This window comes from Chiloscyllium plagiosum, chromosome 13 (assembly GCF_004010195.1).
Source record: "Chiloscyllium plagiosum isolate BGI_BamShark_2017 chromosome 13, ASM401019v2, whole genome shotgun sequence".
In the NCBI taxonomy this organism is placed as follows: Eukaryota; Metazoa; Chordata; class Chondrichthyes; order Orectolobiformes; family Hemiscylliidae; genus Chiloscyllium; species Chiloscyllium plagiosum.
In genome coordinates, this window is record NC_057722.1 from 56,306,064 (window position 1) to 56,328,617 (window position 22,554).

The 22,554-nt window shown below is 38.7% G+C and overlaps 1 protein-coding gene across 16 annotated transcripts in view; it reads right to left on the reverse strand.

Moving 5' to 3' along the window:
* dlg1b (discs large MAGUK scaffold protein 1b) overlaps positions 1-22,554 on the reverse strand; it is a 471,082-nt gene that overhangs the window by 318,317 nt on the left and 130,211 nt on the right. For 3 of the 16 annotated variants that reach the window (XM_043702502.1, XM_043702495.1, XM_043702492.1), the window contains exon 1: positions 7,230-7,346. The exons of the other annotated variants lie outside the window; for them this stretch is intronic. In XM_043702502.1, the coding sequence (XP_043558437.1) occupies positions 7,230-7,331 (102 nt within the window). In that variant the 5' untranslated portion in view covers positions 7,332-7,346. Of the gene's footprint in view, positions 1-7,229; positions 7,347-22,554 lie in introns of those variants that run through there. 16 annotated transcript variants of the gene reach the window in all.

Genomic DNA, 22,554 nt, shown 5'->3' on the forward strand with positions numbered 1-22,554 from the left:
ACAATGTTATGATCACTGCCTTATGACCAATCACTAGATCTGAAATTGCCTGCTCCCTAGCAGGATCAATAACATATTACTCTTGGAAATAGGTAGTGGCAGTGCTCTACACACATACTGCCCTTGTCCTTCTAGACAGTAGTGGTCATGGGTTTGGAAGGTGCTGTCTTGGCAGCCTTGGTGAACTTCTGTAGAGCATCTTATAAATAGTACACACTGCTGCTCCTGAATATTCATGGTGAATGTTTGTCAATATGGTGCCAATTGAGCTGGCTGCTTTGTCCAGTGGGGTATCAAGCTTATTGAATGTTGTTGGAGATGGTGGATACTAAGTACATATTTCCCTTTATGCAAAACACCAGAACGAGAGGTCAGAGCTTTCAAAAAAGAGAGGACCTGCCTGTTATAACTGCAATGAGGAAATATTTTATTTCAGATTTCCAGCATTGGCAATATTTTGCTTTTATTTGAGGAGGCTTACATTTTCCTCTCAGAGGGTTAAGTTAGGTAGATTCTTCATTATCACAGAAATCAAAGATTATGGAGTCGGGAGGTCAAGCAAATCAAGCATTGCTTTATCAAACTATGAAGTAGGCCTGGGGAGCCAAATTACCTCCTGTTCCTAACTTGTATGTATGCCTCCAAAAAGCAGATCAATGGAATTTCATATTTTAACAAACATTAACTGTTATTTCATATGGGGAACCAGATTGACTCTTTTGGTATTCCAAACTTTTCCTACTTTCCTCACAAATAAGCAATCTTTCAGTTAAAAACTACAGGCATTTTAACTGCAGCCCACTGCAAACAGTGCATTTGAAAACTCCCAAATAGACTAACACACAATCCCAGCAGACCTCGGGTTTATGCATATCACCTTCAATCAATTAGTATGGCATCACAAATCAAAATGCAGCCAGATATCAGCAACTACAATGTAACTGCAATCAACACTTACAACTAGAGGAATTTAGTTTGTATGAACTTAAATTTCCCACTGTAATAAACAAAAATTTATTGACTGTTAATTTATTCTACTTACTGGAAGGGAGATTATAGCATTTCTTGCAGGGTCAGGTGTTAACTAACCAAATCAAAGGCCGCAGCTGATGTCCAAAACTGCAAACTTATTTTTCTAGTTTTCATGGAAAATGAAACAAATGACAAAATGCAATTCCCGGCAGAAACGTTGGAAGTTCCCAGATTTCCGTTTAATGGAAAAGGTGAAAATTTCAGAAATCACAATTTAAAAAAAACAAAATAGAGCATATTCAATTACTGAAAATCTAGCACTTTGCTAATAGCCTGTACACCAATAAGTGTGGAAGAAAAATATTCCGATGGAAGGTCAGTGTGCCAAAACATTGCTACTATCAAAGAAAAACATGAACTACATTTAAAGTAGCCACACCATGCTGACAATTGTGCTATATGTTTAAGTGCTATGAAAGTTATATAGATACAAAAGATAAAAGAAATACATCTTTTTCAGTCATATTTTGCTGACAGCTGTTCAACATAACTAATTTACTAAAAAATGAGCAAATAATTTTCATAGAACAAGCAGCACAATTCTGACATCGTATAAATATATTTTGGATGGATGTGGGAAAAAGAAAACAATGATTTGAAAAATTTCTTATTTTAAAATCGGTACAAAGGTGCTTGACAACCGTGGCTAAATATCCGAGTGCCTAAAGTCATGGCAAAAAAAGTTGCTGGAGAACTGCACATGGATTAGACAGATAGAGAGATAATAAAGAGGGAGAAAATAAACTTTCAGGATAAAATTGCAAGTAATATCATGACAGACCTTAAGACCTTTAAGCATATACAAATGAAGAGGCACGCCAAGGTCACACAGGTTTAAGTTTGAGCCTGGAGAAATAATAATGGGGAACCAAGAAATGGCAGAAGGAACTGAATAAGACAGACAGCAGCACCAAAAACACAGGAGCAGAATTTGGCCATTCCACACACTGAGCCCACTCTACCATTCAAAGAGGTTGTGCCTGACCTGATAATCTTCAACTTCACTTTACTGCCTTATTCCCATTGCTTAAATTACCGATTAAAAATGTGTCCAACTCAGCCTTGTACTTTGCACTGTGTATTCTTCACAGTAAAATACACTAATAGCATTCCAAAAACACTAAATAATCAAGGGGTGGAAACAAAAGAGGTGACAGGAAATAAATATCACTGTTACTAAAGTAAAAACACGAAGAAATTTGGGGGTTGAAGACCACCAAGTCCCTTGGGCCTGATAGGATGCATTTTAGGATTTTAAAAAGATAGTTATAAAGCTTGTGGATGCACTTGTAGCAAGCTACTAGGATTCTTTAAATTCTGGAAAAGTACCGGAGGGTTGAAATGTTGTCCATCTAACACCATTATTTAAAAAAAAAGGGAACGAGACAGAAAACAGGTAACTGCCAATAAGGAAAATGTTTGCATTTGGAAAAATATTAAAGTCTATTTTAAAGGATAGAACTGCAAGGTATTCATAATCAAGCAGAATCAACATGGTTTCATGAGGATGAAATCATACCTGACAAATTTATAGGAATTCACTGAAGAGGTAACAAGCAGGATAAATACTGGGAAAGCAGTGAATGCAATGATGCTGTCTTAACTTCCCCAGTTAATCATGGCTAGCTTATCCTTTTCCTACATTCCTCAAGCCTTACTGGAAGTGTCTTTGCTTTGAACCATGAACTATGTTCTTAAACATCGTCCATTGTTTCTCAACCACTTTTGCACCTAAATTTCTTTCTCAGCCCACTCCTGCCAGCTCTAGAAGGTGGTTGATCAGCTAATGTTAGGCTGCTTAAGAACCCATGCTGTTGCATCTAACAGATTGGTGGCCATTTCAAAGGGAATAGCGTATAAAAACAGTTTAATCTTGCTTAAATTATCCTAGGCATTAGTTAGATCAGACCTGGAATAGTGTGTATAATTTTGGTCCCCTCATACAAGAGGAGATATACTGGCAGTAGGGACAATCCAGAGAAGGTTCAACCGATTGATCCGGGGTATGATGGTCTTATGGGGAGAGGTTCAGTTGATTGGGCCAGAACTCATTGGCGTTTAGACAAATGAGGGGAAACCTTATTGAAATAGGCAAGATTCTTAGAGGATTCTACAAGGTCTATGTGGAGAGATTATGTTTTCTTGTGGGACAGTCTAGGGATGGACCAGACAGCATGATCACAAAGTAAGGGGTCACTCAATTAGGGCAGAGATGAGAAGGATTTCTTCTCTCAGAGGGGAATAAACCTGTGGATTTATTTTATTTTAACCAAAGTTGGCTGTGGAGGCTGTATTATTTAGTATATTCAAGGCAGAGGTGAAAAGATCGTTAAATCAGTGATTGAATTGAGGACTATTGGAAAAACAGGAAAGCAGAGTTGAGGATTATTAGATCAGCCATGATCTATTGTATGGCACAACAGATTCAATTGGACTGATCAGCATACTTCTGCTCCTATGTCTTATGGCCTTGTAGATTTATTTGTAGTCAAATAATGCTTCTTGTCTCAAAGGAAGTCTGATGTTGCTAAGTGGATTATGGTGCTTTACTTCCTTTTCAAATAGAATTGAATCCACAGTGCAAAAAAAATTAAAAATTGGCAGATTTTGGTGAATATATAATGATCAAAGTTTACAATATTGTAAAAAAGTGATCACATCAACAGTTTGTGCATTTTTTTAAGACAGTCTTAGGTGATTCTGAGCTTTCATTAAGACAGTTGAAAGCATGAATAATGCTTATATCTTTAAAAATGATGTTTTTTATTTGCTTTCCCTCAAAAAAAAAGTTGCCATTCTGGCTCTTACAGTATAAGCAGATGCTTGACAATGCGGAATGCTGAGCCACAAAACCAAGATGGTTCATACCATATTCTGTTCTGTCACCACCTCTCACTTTCCCAAATTGTATTTTATTATCCACTGCAGCACCAAAGAACAAACAACACAGCAATACAGTTGAAAAAGGTATTTTGAACCACTAACATTGTGGCATCACATGCTGCCTTTCTAAACTGAAGTCCACCACCCCACTTTTGCATCTACATGCTGTACATCCCTTTATTCTCTGCTATTCATGTATCTGTTAAGATACCCTTACCTATTCTTTCTGCCTCCAGCACCTGCTCTGGTACTGCATTCCTAGTAATTACACCCTCTGTATAAAAAGCTTGCCTCTCAATCTCCTTTAAACCCTTTTACCTTAATCAGGTATCACCTAGTAATTGACAATTCTACCCTAGAAAAACAACTCTGATGATCCATTCTATCCATGCCTCTCAATTTCATAAACTCCTATCAGGTTGCCTCTCATCCTTCAATGTTTAAGTGAAAACAATCCAAGTCTGCCCAGTCTCTCCTCAGCTAATACCAGGATACTACTTGGTTTGGAGGGTAAACTGGTTTTGTACACTCTCCACGGTCACCACATCCTTCTGGTAGCGTGGCAACCAGAGCTGCACACCTTATCCCAAATGTGGCCCAATTAAAGCTCTGTCCAGCTGCAACATTTTTAATCAATTTTTATACTCTGTGCCTCGACTGATGAAGGTAAACATATCAATGACTTCTTGACCACCTTATTGGTATTGCTGCTTTCGGGGAACTATGAACTTGTATTCCTCGATCCCTCTATTGTTGAGGCTACTAAGGATTCTGCCATTTATTATAAACTTCTCTCCTGCATTAGATCTTCCAAAATGCATCACCTTGTACTTGTTCAGATTAAACATTTGACAGTTCACTGTACAAGTCTCCAAACAACCATATCCTGCTGTATACTCTGACAACTATCTTTAGCAAGTATCAGCCCGTTAGAAAAGAAATGGATTGCTGACTGCTTCCTCGTAACCTGGTGGAAAACCGCATAGCAAATCGGACTTGGTAGGCCTCACCTCTGTCAGAAGTACATGAATTCAAGCCACCCTCCAGGAACTTGAACAAGTGAACCACACTGCCACTGGTATGTGGCAGAGTGCGAACTGTTTGACGTGTCTTCTTTCAGATGACATGTTAAACTAAGGTGCCAAATATGCCAATCCTTCAACAAACACTGCCTAAAATAGGGTGGTCTTACTGTCTTAAAGTTTTTGCTAGTGACCAAAACTTGCAATGTTTGCTTAGAATAATTACTTGGAAAAGTGATTAGACATCCATAATGGTAATGAAACTTGCTATGTAACAACAAATTCTTTCTTTCAAAACAACTGAGCTCAGCTGAGTAATCTTTTACTGTCAAATCACTCACTGATACGGACTCTCAGCTTATGCATCAAGTATCGGCTTACAAAAGAGACAAAAACAGCCATGTAAACATATACCAGCAACAAGCATCATAACTGATAAGTTATATACATCAGGTCAACCACAGGCACTTGAAATGTGATCCTAGCAATTATCACATACAGATCAGAGCTTTATTAAATGCTTGTAAACACTAAACTGAATCTGAATATCTTCAAGCTAAAATGTTCATACACACACACACACACCATACAAGAACAGAAAAGATTCACACAGGGCACATGGAAAACATGTGCTTACTTAATAAGTACTAATCCTATCCTGCACTAATTGGTTTCAGCACAGGTGCCAGAGTTGGTCATCTCTTTCTTAGTACATGAAACTGATAGTGAAATACTAGCCTTAACATGGCAAGACTAGGTTTCTTGGAAGTTGTACGGCACCAGAGGACACTGCTTAAAAATATGGGGTAGACCATTTAGGACAGAGATGAGGAGAAACTTCTTCACCCAGAGAGTGGTGGCTGTGTGGAATGCTCTGCCCCAGAGGTCAGTGGAGGCCCAGTCTCTGGATTCATTTAAGAAAGAGTTGGATAGAGCTCTCAAGGATAGTGGAATCAAGGGTTATGGAGATAAGGCAGGAACAGGATACTGATTAAGGATGATCAGCCATGATCATATTGAATGGTGGTGCAGGCTCGAAGGGCAGAATGGCCTACTCCTGCACTTATTGTCTACCTTTGGCAGACATTTAATCTACCTTCTCCAAAGTGCCTCAGACATTAACATACTGAACCAAAGTCACTCGCCATCTCTCCAATATTCCTTAAAATGATTAATGACCAAGAGCTCAATTTATGGAGATAAACAGAAAGGGGGAAGAGAGGAAAGAAATTTTTTGAAAGGTTCATGAAAATTAATTCGTTAAGATGTCCTCTCACTTGGTCCACTGCTACAAAGTGTTAAAGATCTTAAATAGGACAATTACAAAAAAAATTAGTTAAACTTTTTTGCTCGAAGGAGCAAGAGACAGGATTAGAACAGGATGAGGGATTTTTAGCAACTTTAAAATTAAAATATTGGGAGAAAGCTCACCTATTTAAATAACATTCTTGAACTAAGACATTGTGAATGGCTTGCAATTTAAAATAGATTATTTTGAAAACAGGCAAAGTGTAATCAATAATGTCTACGTCTTTTTAAACATTACTCAGTCATGCGTAATTATTATGCTTATGAGATTATGGCTGAAAATAAATTTAATCACTATCTTGCTTAAATAAACTTGTCTCCTAGATTTTAATTAGCTGACATCAGAACAAAAAAAACCCCTCGAATTACAGCATTTTCAGCTGATTAAATATAACCACACAAAAAAATAGTTCAATGATTTCAGGATGTGCTGTTTTGCTCTAGGGACTGTGAATTACTTGAAAGACCCCAACCATTTTAGAATATCAGGCTGCTTTTGGTAATATTTTAAAAACCAGAGTCTACATCCAAACATCACAGGACATAAAAATAAATATCAAAGATTCTGTCCCTTCATTGGTATAAAGACTGTACAAGTAAAATCCTGAAAAGAACAAGAAAAAGACAATGCTCAAGCAAGTGAAGTGAATTTTTCTCCGCTGGGTTAAAAAGGCCATCAAATTCTACCAGCAACATAAAGGCCTGTTTTAATAGGATTCTCATAACGATGAGCAGCAGCTTGTGTGTGTCCCACTTTACATTCAATAGTTTGTTAGGCGCTTGAGCTAAACAGCCGAATGCACCGATTTCCCATTGATTGAACTGCAGTATAGAGTGTCAGCACCATTCAAGAGAGATGGCTTTTTAGCTACGGTCTTAATATTGACATCAGTCCATGCACAGTGAAATGCTTACAAATGCACCATTGATTCTCATTGCATTTTAAAATAATGTACACATGCAGGAATGCAATTTTCAACCCACCTTACATCCAAACATCAGTGATACAGTACTGTTGGTACACGCCACTTTACAGTGACACAGCATTGGGGAGAAACAATCCAAGTTTTTGATGCTAGGAGACATGTTAATTCCAGGCTGATCAATGACAGATTACAGAGGGACTGAACGGCTCAGTAAGCAGCGACTTACAGCCTCTTTCAGCATCTAGTCCCCATCTCTGGCATCCTCACTTCTGACAGCTCCTTGGGTGGACTTGTACTCCTCTCAATACTTTATTCTCTCTCTCCTCCCCATGTCCCCCTAACACACACACACACACAAAAAAAACTCGTGTCCACCTGCCGACACAGATGCACCCTCCAAAAAGATGATCTCACAATAAACCTGCCATCATTTGGCTGCCTTCATTTCAAAGGGGGTCCTTTCCGCCAGGGACTAATTTGCCCAAGACACAGAGTCTCAGAAGGGTCTGAATGCCAGAGTCAGATGAGCTGAACACACTGCAGCAGGTGGAGCTGCTGCAGTGCAACTAATGCTATCTCCTCCATAGGATAAGAAGCAAGTACAGCAGGCACAAAGGCATGGTATGCTGGTTTGCACGAGAAGGGAGGGGGAGGGGTAGCTTGTTGCAGCAAGAAACTCATTACATGCCCTGACAATCATGAACCTGACAGCATCCCTGCAAGGTACTTTCATGTCAAGATCACTGGAGCTACAAAAATCTGGTGAAACTACAGCTCATCAAAATTAAGACACTGTGTATGTACAGTAAGATCAATAAAATTAAAGTACAGTTTAAGATCTACACTATGGATTAAATTGCGATGTTCACAATCCTAGCAGAAGACTTTTTCTGGCTCTTTCACTTCTTTAGAAAAAAATCAACTGAAATATTTTAACAGAATGCTTCAAGTCATGCTGTTACCATAATAGTGTCACTACCGCCCCCACATCTAACAGCTGTTTAATTCAACTGGCTTAAAAGAATGGTACTAGAAAACCATGTACAGCAATGAAATTAACAGTGGGGATGATACAGTACAGCTTTTGAACCTAAGAGGTCCTATTATTATAAGCACACTGCTGTGACTGTGCAAGCTTGATCATACCCTTGGGAGGGTGGATTGGGGGGGGGGGGGGAGGTCGCGGTGGTATTTTTCCAGTCATCTGTAGGCCGTCCTTAAACATGTCTCAGCACTACCATCCCAGAGCTGGCCAATCAAATCACACTGCCTTGTGTTGGACAACGCAAGCTGGCGCACGTGACCTGTCGCCCGCTTTATTTTCCCATGGCTGAGCCGATTACACAAGCAATAACCTGACAAGCAAGCAGAGGGTGGTTATTCAATTTAGTCTGGCATGGTTATTTTTCAAACTTTAATGCATTCTTTCAAAAGTGCAGCCTATTAACTAAGCTGCTCTTTGCTGTATGCAATGCCCTGAATCAAGTGATCTACAAATACTTTGTCAAAACAGTTCAAGTCTGTCATCATGTGCGTGTTGCAAAACAATAAAGTATAAATGGAAACAGGAAGGGGAGGGCCAGAAGGTTGAAATACAGAGACTTAACCACTTCAGTAAACCAGTCACACAGCAAGCCAGTGCTCCCAGTTTTATAACAGGTGGACTCACAACATGCTGATAACCTAGAAGTGATTCATCTGAAGCGTACCCACTACTTATCCAGCACACCTTTTGCTTCTTTACTTCTATTAAAAAGCACTTTTTTTGTAGCTCTTAATTATACAAATTAAGTAAATTAATTAATTTGAACCACTACTTTACAACACAATGCCCTAAAACATCCTGAATGGTAGGTACACAACCAATACACTGAAATTTTGCCTGGCAGCAGATTATACCAGACATAGGAAATAGTACTTAGCTTCACTGACAATCTGCGCAATAAAGTAGAATTTCTTCCTGTATTGTAACTCTCAGAATTTGCACTTCCAGCACCATGGGTTTGATCAATTACCCCTTAGGCAAACCAGTTATTCCATATAAGCAATTGACCCAAGCCACTGATCTAGTTGCAAATGGGAACTGACCGAAAGTTATAGTGCTCAGCAGAAAAGGCAAATGCACTTACAACATCCTAATGTTGCATAGGTTACCTACAGTCAACTAGAAGGATCCAGCCGGCAAAGATCCAGAGCCAAGGAGATCATTAGCTGAGTAAAGGTCATTAGCTGAAATATTAACTCACCTTCTCTTCGCAGATGCTTCCTGACCCATTGAGGTTTTACAGCTTCTTTTATTCTTCTTTCAGATCTCCAACGTCTTCCCTTTTTTGATTTTCTGATCTTCATCTCGACTGACAAAAACCACCCAAGGGGCTTGGATCATTCTCACAATTGCATTTTGACAATCAGTGGCTTCTTTTGTAAGACACAGTAACTGGATATATTGTGCTTTTAACCAGGCACACAAGAAAACATGCTAGTTGTTCATGTTGAACAGTGATTTTTATTGTAACATGAACCCATCCCACCCTCCTGAAAAAAAAAGTAGAACAGAGTCTCCTAGCATGCTGTTTCACTATTGGGTCCTTCTACCCATGCTGTGCCTCTTGCTGGTGAGGTCATTCCTCTTAACTTGATTCATGGAGGTCAATACCATCAATTGATCATCTATATATGTACAGCTGAAAAGCCTCGATTTAGAGACTGGCAGCAACTTTGGCTCAGATTCCTGCAAGTGGGGCCAGGAGGAGAAAAGCTGCTATCAAACAAAAAAAAAAGAACAAGCTGCAAGGTTTGAAAACTCTGAAGACTGAAACTGCTCCATTGTGAAGATACCAGGTGACTTCGGATTTTGTTGGCTATAAATTGCTGGCAAACAGAAAGTGTGTACATCCTGTTAATCACAGACAAAAAGCAGAGTGAGGGGAAATACGAATTACAAATTCTTTCCCCCGCCCCCAAGTCCCGAGACCAGCGAGGTATTGCTTGATATTTTCTTTTCCTTTTCACACAAAAGCATGCACCGTAGAAAGAAAAAGGAAGTCAGTTGCAAATCATAAATTTCTTCGGAATCAAGGATGTTGGTAACAGTTTACTTGCTTAAGAGTCCAGTAAACCACATGTCTATCAACTGACTGATCTGTGGTTGCAACTTTTTTCTTCCTAAGAATGGGAAAGCAGATAGATTAGAATCAAAGATGCAGCAATTTTTTTTCTCGGTGCTCAGGAAAGTAGTCCAGGCAAAGTCAGATTCTTTCTGGGGATGAGACTTCTGAAAGGGGATGGCAGATATGGAGAGCAGTCATTCTATAACCCTTTTTCTCATAAGACAGCAACTGAATTCAGAAATTAAACTGTATGCATCAGCAGTTTATCAAGGTCAGGTTCCAGTCATGTGACAGGGTAGTTTTTGATTGCTTTTATCAAAAATGTCATTGAGAGGTGAAGAGATGCAGAAGGCTCCTGTGGAGGTAATTGAAATATCATTACCATCTTGGTATCAGTAGTAAACTTTGAATTCCTTTGCATTGTGGTCTTTATGCAAGTTGGAGTCTCCAGGCAGCTCATACTCATAATAAACAGCAAGCCAAATCTCCAGAGTTAAAGGTGGTGTGAATGGACTAGCTGCCTGTGACTCTCAGAAAGTTCTGGAAGGTTCCAGCTAATTCTCATGATTATTGCAGCCATCTCGAGAGTTCGGCAATGTTGACCAGTTGTTTCAAAAACAAAGGATTTAAACAAGGAAATTATGAAGAAAACAGATTTATGGCGAAAATATGATGCCTATATTCATGCTCACTGACAATTACAATAAATTGAGGGAAAATACAAGATGGCCTTTTAGACAGGATGGACGGAGATAAATGAGCAGAAGTCTTCCAGAGGAAGTAAAAGTGAGAAGGTCTCATGCTGCATGTTTCACCTTTAGCTCAGTTGGCTGGATGGCCGTTTGCAATGTAGCATGACGCCAAAAGATGAATTCAATTCCCACACCAGCTGATGTTACCACAAAGGACTCTCCTTTCTTTTTCCTTTGAAAGGACTCTCCTTCTTGACCTTGTCCCTCGCCAAAGGGGTGATGGTTTAAACCACCACTAGATATCTCTCTAATGGCAGCACAGCCCTATGGTAATCTGGGACTACTGTGCGGCAAGTTTACCTTCTTACCATGAAAGGTAGCACCTGCAACAAATAAAGCACTAGTCTACTGACAAAAATGTCAGCCTACTTCATGGTGTTTTCAAAGCAGAGAAGTTAATTTAGTTGATATTAATTTGTATTTCCCTGAACTTGTGTTTTGTAGAGATTTTTGGAGTTGTAAAACTTAATGCAGCCTAACTCAAAGCAAAATTATGTGGGAAGAGTGAGCTTACAGTAGGTAATAGCAATCCTTAGTATGATAGAATGGGATGACAGAAATACCATGACAAGTGTTGCAATAACACAGTACAAAAAATGTAAGCATGTAAGAAAAAGTGATTATACTCAAGTGGCGACAAGCTGTAACTTCTCAAATTTCAAGCATCAAGAAGAAAATAATTATTTCTCAATTTTTCTCTGCTGGGAAACTGGAGAATAAGTAGAGCAGTTGTCCACTGCATAAATGGTAACCTTGATGTTTGAATAAAGTCACTAATCTTAAATATAAATATTGCTCTCAAATTTTAATCAAAAGGTATCCTGCAATACAGTAGTATTGCCCTACTCTGGCTCAGAGATTGGAGTTCAATTCCCAATTAATGTCATAACATGACTGAAACCATAAATTAAAACTACTTCAAATTTGTTTTGGTCATTCTCAGCACCAAATGCTCTACCATTTAGAAACATGCAGGTGTAGGCTTTTCAGGCCTTCAAGTCTGCTGTGTCATTCAATATGATCATGACTGATTTTCCAACTCAATACCTTTCTCCTGTTTTCATTTCATGTTCTTTGATCCTTTGGCCCAAGAACTTTATCTGTACATTTTCAAGAAATAGTTGATGTTTTGCCCTCAACTGTTTTTTGTGGCAAAGAATTTCATAGGTTCAGCTCTCTTTGAAGAAATGTATCATCTCATTTGGCTCAGCAAGCTGCAGAAAATCTTAATACAACCAGGTACAATCTGATGACAAAGAGATTCGAAGTTTTAAATGGATAAATGATAAATTGCAGCAATCCTCCACCAATTCTGGGATAAATTCATATGCAGCACTTTGCAAAAAGGAATACATGAAATGAATAAATAAATTGGAATACCAATGGACAATCTAATGAATGGACAAGGTTTCTCATTAAAAGTCAGTCAAGCAATTATTAATCAAGGGGTCAGGATGCACATCCTCAGGCAAGTAACCCGTACCTTATGATTCTAAATGTGAACCAGTGAACAAAGAGTAGGCACTTTCACTGCAGAAAGGAGAAGGAACTGATCTAATTTAAAGCATGTGTACAAATCAACCTAAACTGCCATCACAAACATCAAATCAATGGAATACAGATATGCAGAACACGGTACTGCACAATGACAATGTATTTTACAAAGGAATAAGATCACAAAAATTTTTCAAACCACAAATGATCTCCACATAAGTCAGTTATGACCAGGAAGCACAATTGTAAGACACATTTGGGAGCATAAAAAGTGGTACACTTTGACCTACACACAAGAATTGGAAGTGGAAACAATACCTGGTACATGCATGGAATGAGCTGCCAGAGGAAGTGGGGGAGTCTGGTACAATTGCAACATTTAAAAGGCATTTGGATGGGAAGGGTTTGGAGGGATATGGGCCGGGTGCTAGCAGGTGGGACTAGATTGGGTTGGGATATCTGGTCGGCATGGACGGATTGGACCGAAGGGTCTGTTTCCATGCTGTACATCTCTATGACTCTATGAGCAACCCAATTGCCCAATTTCCAGTCTGCTGAAAAGTAATGCATTATTTTAAAGGAGAACTAGGTAACAAAATTCAGAACCATGGACAGCATGCTATTTTGACAGCTTCATTATTGGTTATAGACATAACTTATAATGCTCCTTCCCAAAACTTCAAGCAAATGAATGTGAAATTACTGTAGCCGTGGGATGAAATAGCCAAAAACTTGAGAAAAGAACTTTAAAGATGTCTTTCAAACAGAAGGTAGCAAATAGTAGTAGACAGCATTCTATAGCACAGGCTAGGACAACATAAGACCTGGCTACATATCCAAAATGCATGTTTGCAAAATTTGCTGATAATACAAGGATCAATAGGAAACTAAGCGGTGAGGAGGACGAGAGAGTGTTCAAAGAGAAAAAGGACAGGTTAACAACATGGACCAAGGTTAGCAGATAGAGTTTAAATGTGAGAAAGTTTTAACTGGTTCACTTTGGCAGGAAGAACAGAGAAATGCTTTTCTTTGTTCAGGGGATATGAGCATTCATAGCTGGGCCAATACTTAATGCCAATTCCCAATTTCCCTGGAAAAGTTATGATGAGCTGTGTCGTGAACCACTGCAGTCCTTGATGTGTAGGTACGCCCATGCTGATAGGAAGGGGAATTCCAGGATTAACAGAGAAATTGCAGACCTCTGAGGCAAAGGCTTTTGAGAGTTAGAAGCCACCAGTCAGAAATGACAAATACACAAAGCAGTGTCGTCTAGGACATGGAGAAAGTGAGGACTGCAGATGCTGAAGGTCAAGAGTCAAGAGTGTGTTGCTGGGAAAGCATAATAGGTCAGGCAGCATCTGAGGAGCAGGAGAATCGACGTTTCGGGCATAAGCCCTTCATCAGGACATGGGCAGTATGTTTTGCATTAACTGGACAACAGAATTAAAGACTAAGGCTAGCAAAAGTATTGCAATAGTCTGGTGGTGCCAAATATATGGACAAATAATTTAGCTGACAATAGCTGATATAGAGGCAAAGCCAGGCAATGTTATACAGGTGTAAAAATAGGAAGTCCTGTCACTGGAGGCAATAATTCATCCTATACTTCATGATTGCTGGTTTCCAGTGCTCTCAGCAGTCAGAATCCACTAATTTCAGTCTTCTCATTACACAGAGACTGTCAATTTCCGATGAAATAAAAAACCAACAGCAATACTCTACAACTCTAGTAAATGCAGATAAAGATCTATAACACTGATAGTCAATCAGCACTTTTCCAAGACACGATATGGGCAAGAAAACATCTCAGTAATTACTTTTAAACCCTTTGTGGTTCCCACGTAGTGGAATTACTGGTTCATTTGGACTGCATCAGAAAAGAGGAAATGACAGTGCAGCTCTCAGACTTTTGGAAACAGAGCAACTTTCACTTTTATTCTCATTTCCTCATGTTCTGGAAGGTCACAGGACAGAAAATGTTAATTGCTTTTTCTCCATAGATGTCACCAGATCTCCTGAGTTTCTCCAGCAATTTGTTTTGTTTAAAGATTTTTAACATCCAAAGTTTTTGTTTTATTTCCTCATGTATTGTTTAATAAAAAGATTCAAAACACAGAACTAAAGAAACTTGTAAATGTAGAACCAGTCATAATCTTAGGACATCCCAAAACACTTTTTGAAGTAAAGTTACTGTTCTAATTGCAGACTACAGAACAGTAAATCAAGAAACCTGACCTATGATACATGGAAATATCTGAGCATGTTTTGGTGATATAAAACAGCATCATAATACAAACTGAGGTGTGTAACTGGCAAAATACATGTCAGTTCAATGAAGAATTGCATAATTCAACAATTGCTGATGAGAAACATGAAAATCTCATTGGCAAAGTTTGGAATGTCAGCAGGCTTTTTTTGTTCAAGAACCATCAATATCAATGTTGCACATTGCCTCAAGTGTATATCAGTGGGAAAAGTGCTTACTGTGACATAGAATAGTCTTGGACTTATCTGCTTGAATTCAAAACCTACTGAGAAAGTCTAAGGCTTGAGCAGGTAGAGAAAGAGTTAAGTTTAGATCAGAGTGGTGCTAGAAAAGCACAGCAGGTCAGGCAGCATCCAAGGAGCAGGAAAATCGACGTTTCAGGCAAAGGCCCTTCATCAGGAATGACTATTCCTGATTAAGGGCTTTTGCCCGAAACATTGATTTTCCTGCTCCTCGGATGCTGCCTGACCTGCTGTGCTTTTCCAACACTATTCTGATCTAAACTCTGGTTTCCAGCATCTGCAGTCCTCACTTTTGCCTAGAGAAAAAAAAAGAGTTAAGTTTTGGGTTGCATGACAAAGGCTCAGCTAGCATGACTTTGACTAGATAAGAACTTGCAGTAAACAAGGAGGTGCTGGAGGCAAGGGTAGTGGTTTAACGAGGTGAAGAACATATATTCTGTAATGCCAGTTAATGAGGTGAGAAACATCTATTGTGTAATCCCAGATTACTTAATCCTTACTGCTGATGTTTGCTAATTGTAACAGTCACCCAATCAATATAGATGTTGCCTTATTTGGATGCTGCTCCCTGTAAAGTGACTATATAATTCCTTAAGAATCGGCTGTTCGGGAGAAGACCAAGAACTCACGTCTCTGTGCACATGGGCGATTGTGCCCTCTCTCTCTCTCTCGTCCTCTCCCCCTCTCCCCCTCTCTCCCTCTCTCTCCAGAGCTCAGAATAAAAGTGAAGAAGGTACAACCATACCGTATTTGAGTGTTTGTTTCAACTGATATGGAAACGGGACAATATTGGTGAGCCAGGTAGGAGTCCAAATGAATATTTACGATCAGACAGTGTCAGCGATTGCCCAGAATACCAGTACCTTGAGGTGGATGGGCACCTTGGTCCCTCTCGATATTCCTGCGTGTCGGAAACGGTCCACTCATTCAATTGCTTTCTATTCTATGGACTCCTCTAACAGTAATTAGTTCAGTCAAGAGTCAGAGTTTGGTAAACACACTGACAAATAAGGGCTCAAATTCTCTGGGCTTAATTGGGGTTCAGGTTCAAGTCCAAGTCCTTGGACATGTACAGTAAGAAGGGGTTCAAGTCCCATGAGAAGTAAAGTGAGAAAGGGGTTCGGGTCCCCTAGGTAAAGGGGATTAAAGTCATCTTGTGGAGAGCTTTGAGGCTCCAGAGCATTAAAAAAAAGTTAGAAACCAGGAACTTCAAAGAAAAACATCTAAACAAAATTTGGTTATCGCCTTTATCCCCCACATCTCCCCTTAGAAGTACTTTTAGGGCATCATGACGTCACTGGGAAACGGGGGAGAAAGTGGAGCTGGGCCGCTCGGATCCCAACAGTGAAGTGAATCGACTGCCAGGGAAGCTTTTTCTGGATTTTTGTTGTGGGAGTCTCAATTTCTGGGCTGTGGACTTGACTCAGCGGATCTTTGTTCTGGGGGAGGGAGTGGATTGGACTGCGGCACTGTGTAGTCCGCTGAGAGGATTTCCACTTTTTAAGAAGTGCAATTTCATCAAGATGATGTTTAATAAAAAGGAGAAATGCTGAAATTAAGCTTGCACTCTTACTTGGCTCGAAAAAGAAAGTTTCAGTATAAATTATACCACACTGAAAGTGTTTGATATTTAGGTATTTTGGTTTGTTACCCGTTCAGAAAACATCAAAGTAACTTTTTGCTTTATTTGAATTAGGATCTCAATTCAATATGCTTTACGGGCTACATAATAGGGCACATTTTGTTTTTACATTAATATTACACAACATTAGATCCTTTTCAAAACTATCAAGTATGTAACCTTAAAACAAACTTATTGAGGATCTCGAGTCCCTGATTTGTTTGAAATTCTACAATGCCTGCCAGAGGTTATGTTTTAGGCAGATGAGAGTATTTTAAAATATCTTTGTTGCTTTTTGTTTTTTAAAAAAAAGTGTTCACAAAAAAGTTCATTTTTAGTTTGATATTTTGTTCGGGTTTTAGAGAATATTAGAACTTGAGGCTGAGCTGTTTAAGCTCTGTCCATTATTGTTAAGATTTCATTGGCCCCCTTCATATTGCACATTCAAAGAATGTTGGTCTCTACCAAAGTTGCCACTGTAATTCCAACTGTTTTATTTGGGAAGCTTCATTTGCAGAACATATTGTAAAATATTCAACATTTGTTTCACACGGATATTTGAGATTTAAATCTGAACTAAAACTACCTCTTAAATGGCTAAAGTACAGGAAACATTGTTGTTTTCTTGTTGCTGCAGATTTTGGAAATACTTTTCCTGACAGCTTTCACATTAGCCAAGTATTAACTTGTTAAAGAAAAATAATTTTTAATGACCTGAATCAAACCCCGGGGGTTTGATTTTAGGAACACTGATTTTGTTTATAATTGACTGCATTGTTTAGGCAGTACAATTTAGAAGGTTATGGATTGTATAAAACTCGATGATGTCATAAATTGTGCACAGTAACAGACTTCAAGATGACTGAGAATGTTGAAATAGGCAGACACAATTTAGTGTAGCTAAATGTGTAATCATTTTCATACTGATACCCATCTTGGCAAGGAAGGAATGAGGGAGGAAATGCAAAAATACTTTCAGTAGCTAACCGTCTCTGAAGTTTCTCCATTCACAGGTAAAGCATGCCTTCGAACCACCACTTGCTCCTCCACAACCTGATCCAATGGATTCAATTAGCTCTCCCGTCATGAGCATGAAAAATGAAGAAGCTCGCAACAGTGAAGGGGCAGTTGGTACGCTTTTTGTCAGTGGCCTTTCTGTAACATTAAACCACGTGAGCTTTAGTATGTCTTGCGATCATTTAAGGTATATAAAGGTTCACTGATCAAGCTAACACCAGCACAGCCAGTTGGCTTTGTTCCATTTGACAGCAGAGTGGGAACAGAGCAGCAAAGAATGCTGCATTCACCTACCCTGCTGCTGCAGCTGCATGATCCTGAGATGTTCCATCTGAAGCATCTCAGGAAGGATGGAAGTCTTGTCAGTTTTGTTAAGTATTTAGCTGCCCTCATTCAAGAATTCAGATTGCTCTGTGGGGTGATTCAGAAGGAGAGACTGGATTTTCCATCACAATATAATTTAAAAGTGAAGGACAAGCATTTCTCAAGACCAAGGAGAAATGGTGTGAAATTCTGCAGATCTACAATTAGGATCTCTTCATCCATGGTTGTTGTTGGGTGTTTCCGATTGTGAGACTGTATCACTCAGCCTTGCTGATCACAATCATACTGACTTCTTTACGGTCAAGGGTCTGAGCTTACCTTTATGAATCACATTGAAGAACAACATCATATAATGGACACAAGTTCTAGACTTTGAATAAATAATGTTATATACAGTGAATCTCAAAGTTGTACAATCCATGCTAAATGTTGTTATATGATTAGTAATCAACCAGATTAGTTCCCCTTGGACTTTACTGAACAAAGCCCCTCAATGTTCCCTTAGTGGTTAAACTCCCAAAATAACAAGGTTTGATTGGGCATGCTAACTCTCCACATCAGTGGGGTTCAGTATTCTGCAGCCTACAGATGAAATGTACACCCTGTAATGTCTTCTCTCTTCAAAGTCCTCAGGCCATACCTATTCCTTAGTTGCAAGAGAACGAGGGGGGGGGGGGGGGGTGAAGAGAGCGAGAGAGAGAGCGAGAGAGAGAGCGAGAGAGAGAGCGAGAGAGAGAGCGAGAGAGCGCGAGAGAGAGAGCGCGAGAGAGAGAGCGAGAGAGAGAGCGAGAGACTCTGTGCCTTGTATTTATTCCTTCATTTGCTAGTGTTCAATCCCTTCTTTGAGGCTGCCTGTATTAAGGTTTTCTGACTGATCTCCACAGGGCAAAATAAAACAAGAATTGGTCCCCTATACAGAAAGTTTATTTTTTGCATGAGTATTGTTATCTGCCCTTTGTTTAGCTGGTATTGCAGGGCAATGGGAACCACTCATCTTGAATATTATATGATATATGAACTGCCTTCTGATGGGCTCGGTCGTCTCCTTAATTATATCAAACCAGTGGATGTCAGTCTCCCTAGCCAACTCTGGAGCCAGTGCTGAGGTGAGCAATGCTTTTTTGAGTGAGATTAGTTTGAGTTTATTATTTGAAAAGTCCTGTCTTTTCTGGTTTTGGGACTGACAGTCTACATTTTAAACTTAAAGCTGGGATATTGCCTGGTGAAAACCAAGGCATAATTCTCAGTAATTGCTGTATATTTCACTATTATAATCATGGACATCTTGCATGGGAAACATGGGCACATTAACCTTTATAGCAAGTATGACATATTGATATATCAATGAGAACTTTCGTGCTGTCAAGATTGGATTTGCAGTGTATATTCCATCCCCATTTCACCTCTGCTTTGATTTTGTAAACTAATAAATAAAATCCATATAAGGTAAAGGCATACTTCATGATGAGTGACTTGTCCTGTAATATACCCAGTCTCTGCCTAACTCTTTTGCCATGGTGTTGCTACAGGTCAGGGAAGATAGCTGATTTTTTTTCCCCTTTTTATTATATATAGAAATTATTTTGCATTAAAGTAACACAAGTGTCATCTGCCTCTTTTAAACCCCACCATGGATCAATGTGGACAAAACTGAGACATTGGGAGAAAACCCACAAAAAATAATTTCCATCTAAGACTCTCAAATTAGTTACTAGATTATTCACTTTCTTCAATACTCCAGACATTTAAAACTCCACACAGGCTACACACAAATTGAAAACATTGGCTAACTGAAGAGCTGCCCATGGTGAATGAAATTTATAGAATTATGTCTTATGAAAGAAATGTTGCAACATGCACAAAATTAACAGGACACCACAAAAATGGTCTTTAATTATTGTGAACAAAGCAAAGTTTTCATCCCACAAAATACATGGCAATTTCAGAAGGAAAGATATGTTCTTCCCGCTCGGGGAGTGGGTGGCGAGGGGGAAACTGACACACAAAAGAAACTCAGAACTACTGAATGATCAAAAGGGAAGAACTTTACATAATCAGCCTCTGCAGTAATCAACTGCAATCTGCATAGCTAAAGGAAATAGGGAATAATATACGAGAAGGGAAGAAATTGCGTATGGCTGTCCATCACTGCCAGACTCTCTGTAAGCAGTCAGTAAGGTACCACTTCAACAATAACAGATAAAAGCATTTGATCATATAACCAGACGAGCCTAACTAAAAGAATACTTAAAGAAGCCCTTAAATTTCCAGGTAGATTAAACTTAAAGAGCTACTTTACAAATATGCTCTCGGCATTGCAAACATGATTTCACTCAGCAAGCAATGAGTTCCAAGCGGCATATCATCTTTCAATGATCAAACATGTGAAACGTGAGAACACCTAGCGATTTCCCTGCTGCAAGATTTTCTTAAAAGAATGTACATAAGAGTTTCAAAAGCTGTCAACCATTTAAACAAATGCAACAGTCATCAAGTATTCTGAGATATCGGGTTTTGTTGAAATGACAGTTCTTTGTAATTCAGAAAGGCCTTGACCTTTAAAATATTCCATGTAGCAAAGTAATATTAACTATAATTTGAAAATCATACTTGAAAAATATACTGTCCCATCATTCAAATAAGTAATTTTACAAAATGACTTGACATCAGAAGGCATGTCCGGCACTTATCTATGTGCAGATGTGTGTCACATCAATTAGAAACTTAATTATTTCCACATGTAAAATAGCACACTCCAAACCATGATCACAAAATACTGTGGCTGTAATGCTCCTCGGCCTAGAACTCAATATTAATGCAATACGATGAATACAATCAAGTTGGAAATCACCTGGGATGCCAGTCAGGAACTGCCAAATATGTCTTAAAATTGAATGTTGATAATTTGATTCTTGCCTTTAACTTTTTACTCAAGGAGGCAACATCAAAATATAAAAGAAAACAAGTGTAGAAAAATACACATCAATAGCTATGTATAGACTTGGAAAAAATAATGGAACGATACCTAAAAGGTGGTAATGTTATGTTATTCTTCCACATTTATTATACTTCCACAAACAATGTCTGCAAAGTTTCTGAAGCACTTACCTATATTGAGAGAACTAAATATCGAAATGACTTCAGTTGCTATAAACATTTTGGGCTATAAATGCACTTAAAACATGCAAGATCCTGTACCCTTGTCAGAATAGTGCTATAGATACATGCTGGCTGATTAAATTAAAATAATTTCAAATCTACTGATACAATGTATTTCACTCAAGCCATAAGAATACAATACAGTAAAGAAGCAAAAATTAAATCACCTGCTGTATTCTTTGGCACTACTATCACACTTTTAAAAAGATCAAACCTTTAAGCTGAGGTACTGTTTACATTAATTCAATGCTGCTTAAAATGACAGTCATAATTGATTACTAATGCTATAATCTGCAATGTGTCAGCTGTGACTTCTATGGTAATATTCTTGTTTGAATCATAAGGTGAAGGTTCAAGTCCCACTCCTGCACTTAGGCAGTAAAATCAAAGATGACACTCCATTGTAATATTCCAGAAGTGCTGTAAATGATGGAAATGCACCCTTTCATGAGAGGCGATAAACACAGGCTTCGCTTTCCTAGATGACCATTAAAAATCCATAGCACTATTTTGAAAGATGCACACAGTATTTTTTTCCAGCAGTATGTAGGCCAATATTTATCACTCAACCAAAATTACAAAACCCCATTGCCCAGCCACTAGAAAATCATGGTTTGTGGGAGGATGCAATGCACAAGTTAGTTGACAGGTTTCTATCTCACACAACAAGAACTACTATTCAAAAAGTACTTTGCTGGCTGTAAAGAACTTCAGGATGCCCAGTGCCTGTGAAAAGTACGATATACAAGTCAGTCCATTTTTTAAAAAAATCTGCAACTAAAACATTTCAAGGTCCAAGGACAGCAATCATGTGTCCATTAAGGAGTGTTTTGCAGTCAAAACACATTTATATAGTTGAATTAAATATTATAAATTAAAGTGCCCAATTTAAAATATTAGACTTAAACTATTAAAAGCTCAATATCGTAGATACTTCTTTGAAATTGTTTTTGATGGATCAAAAGTCTGAACTAAAAACTGAGTTAAGCCTACCACTCACCATTTAAGCCAAACTAAGTGGCAAAACACTCTGATAATAATAAAGACAGTCTGTGCGTGTATCGAGTCAGGAACTTGAGTGACAGTGCTTCAGAATAATTAGAAGTTAAGGTCTGGGAGATTTCAGGTGCTGGAATTACAAGGGCTGGGATGCAGTCCAATCGAAGTTGACCAGTGAAGATGAAAAAAAGCTGGTATATAAGACATGTCTGTAACATGGCGAAGCATTAAGGAGACCTATAAAACTTAAACTGCTTACTTTACAAAAAGAGAAGAAATTTGGGGTGAGAACTCATTTCATCATAGCAACAGTTGCCATGTTCCCAGGTATCAGGTACATATCAGTTTCATGAGCAGCATGTAGCCAAGCAGCAAGCCCAGAATTTTCTCAAACCAGGC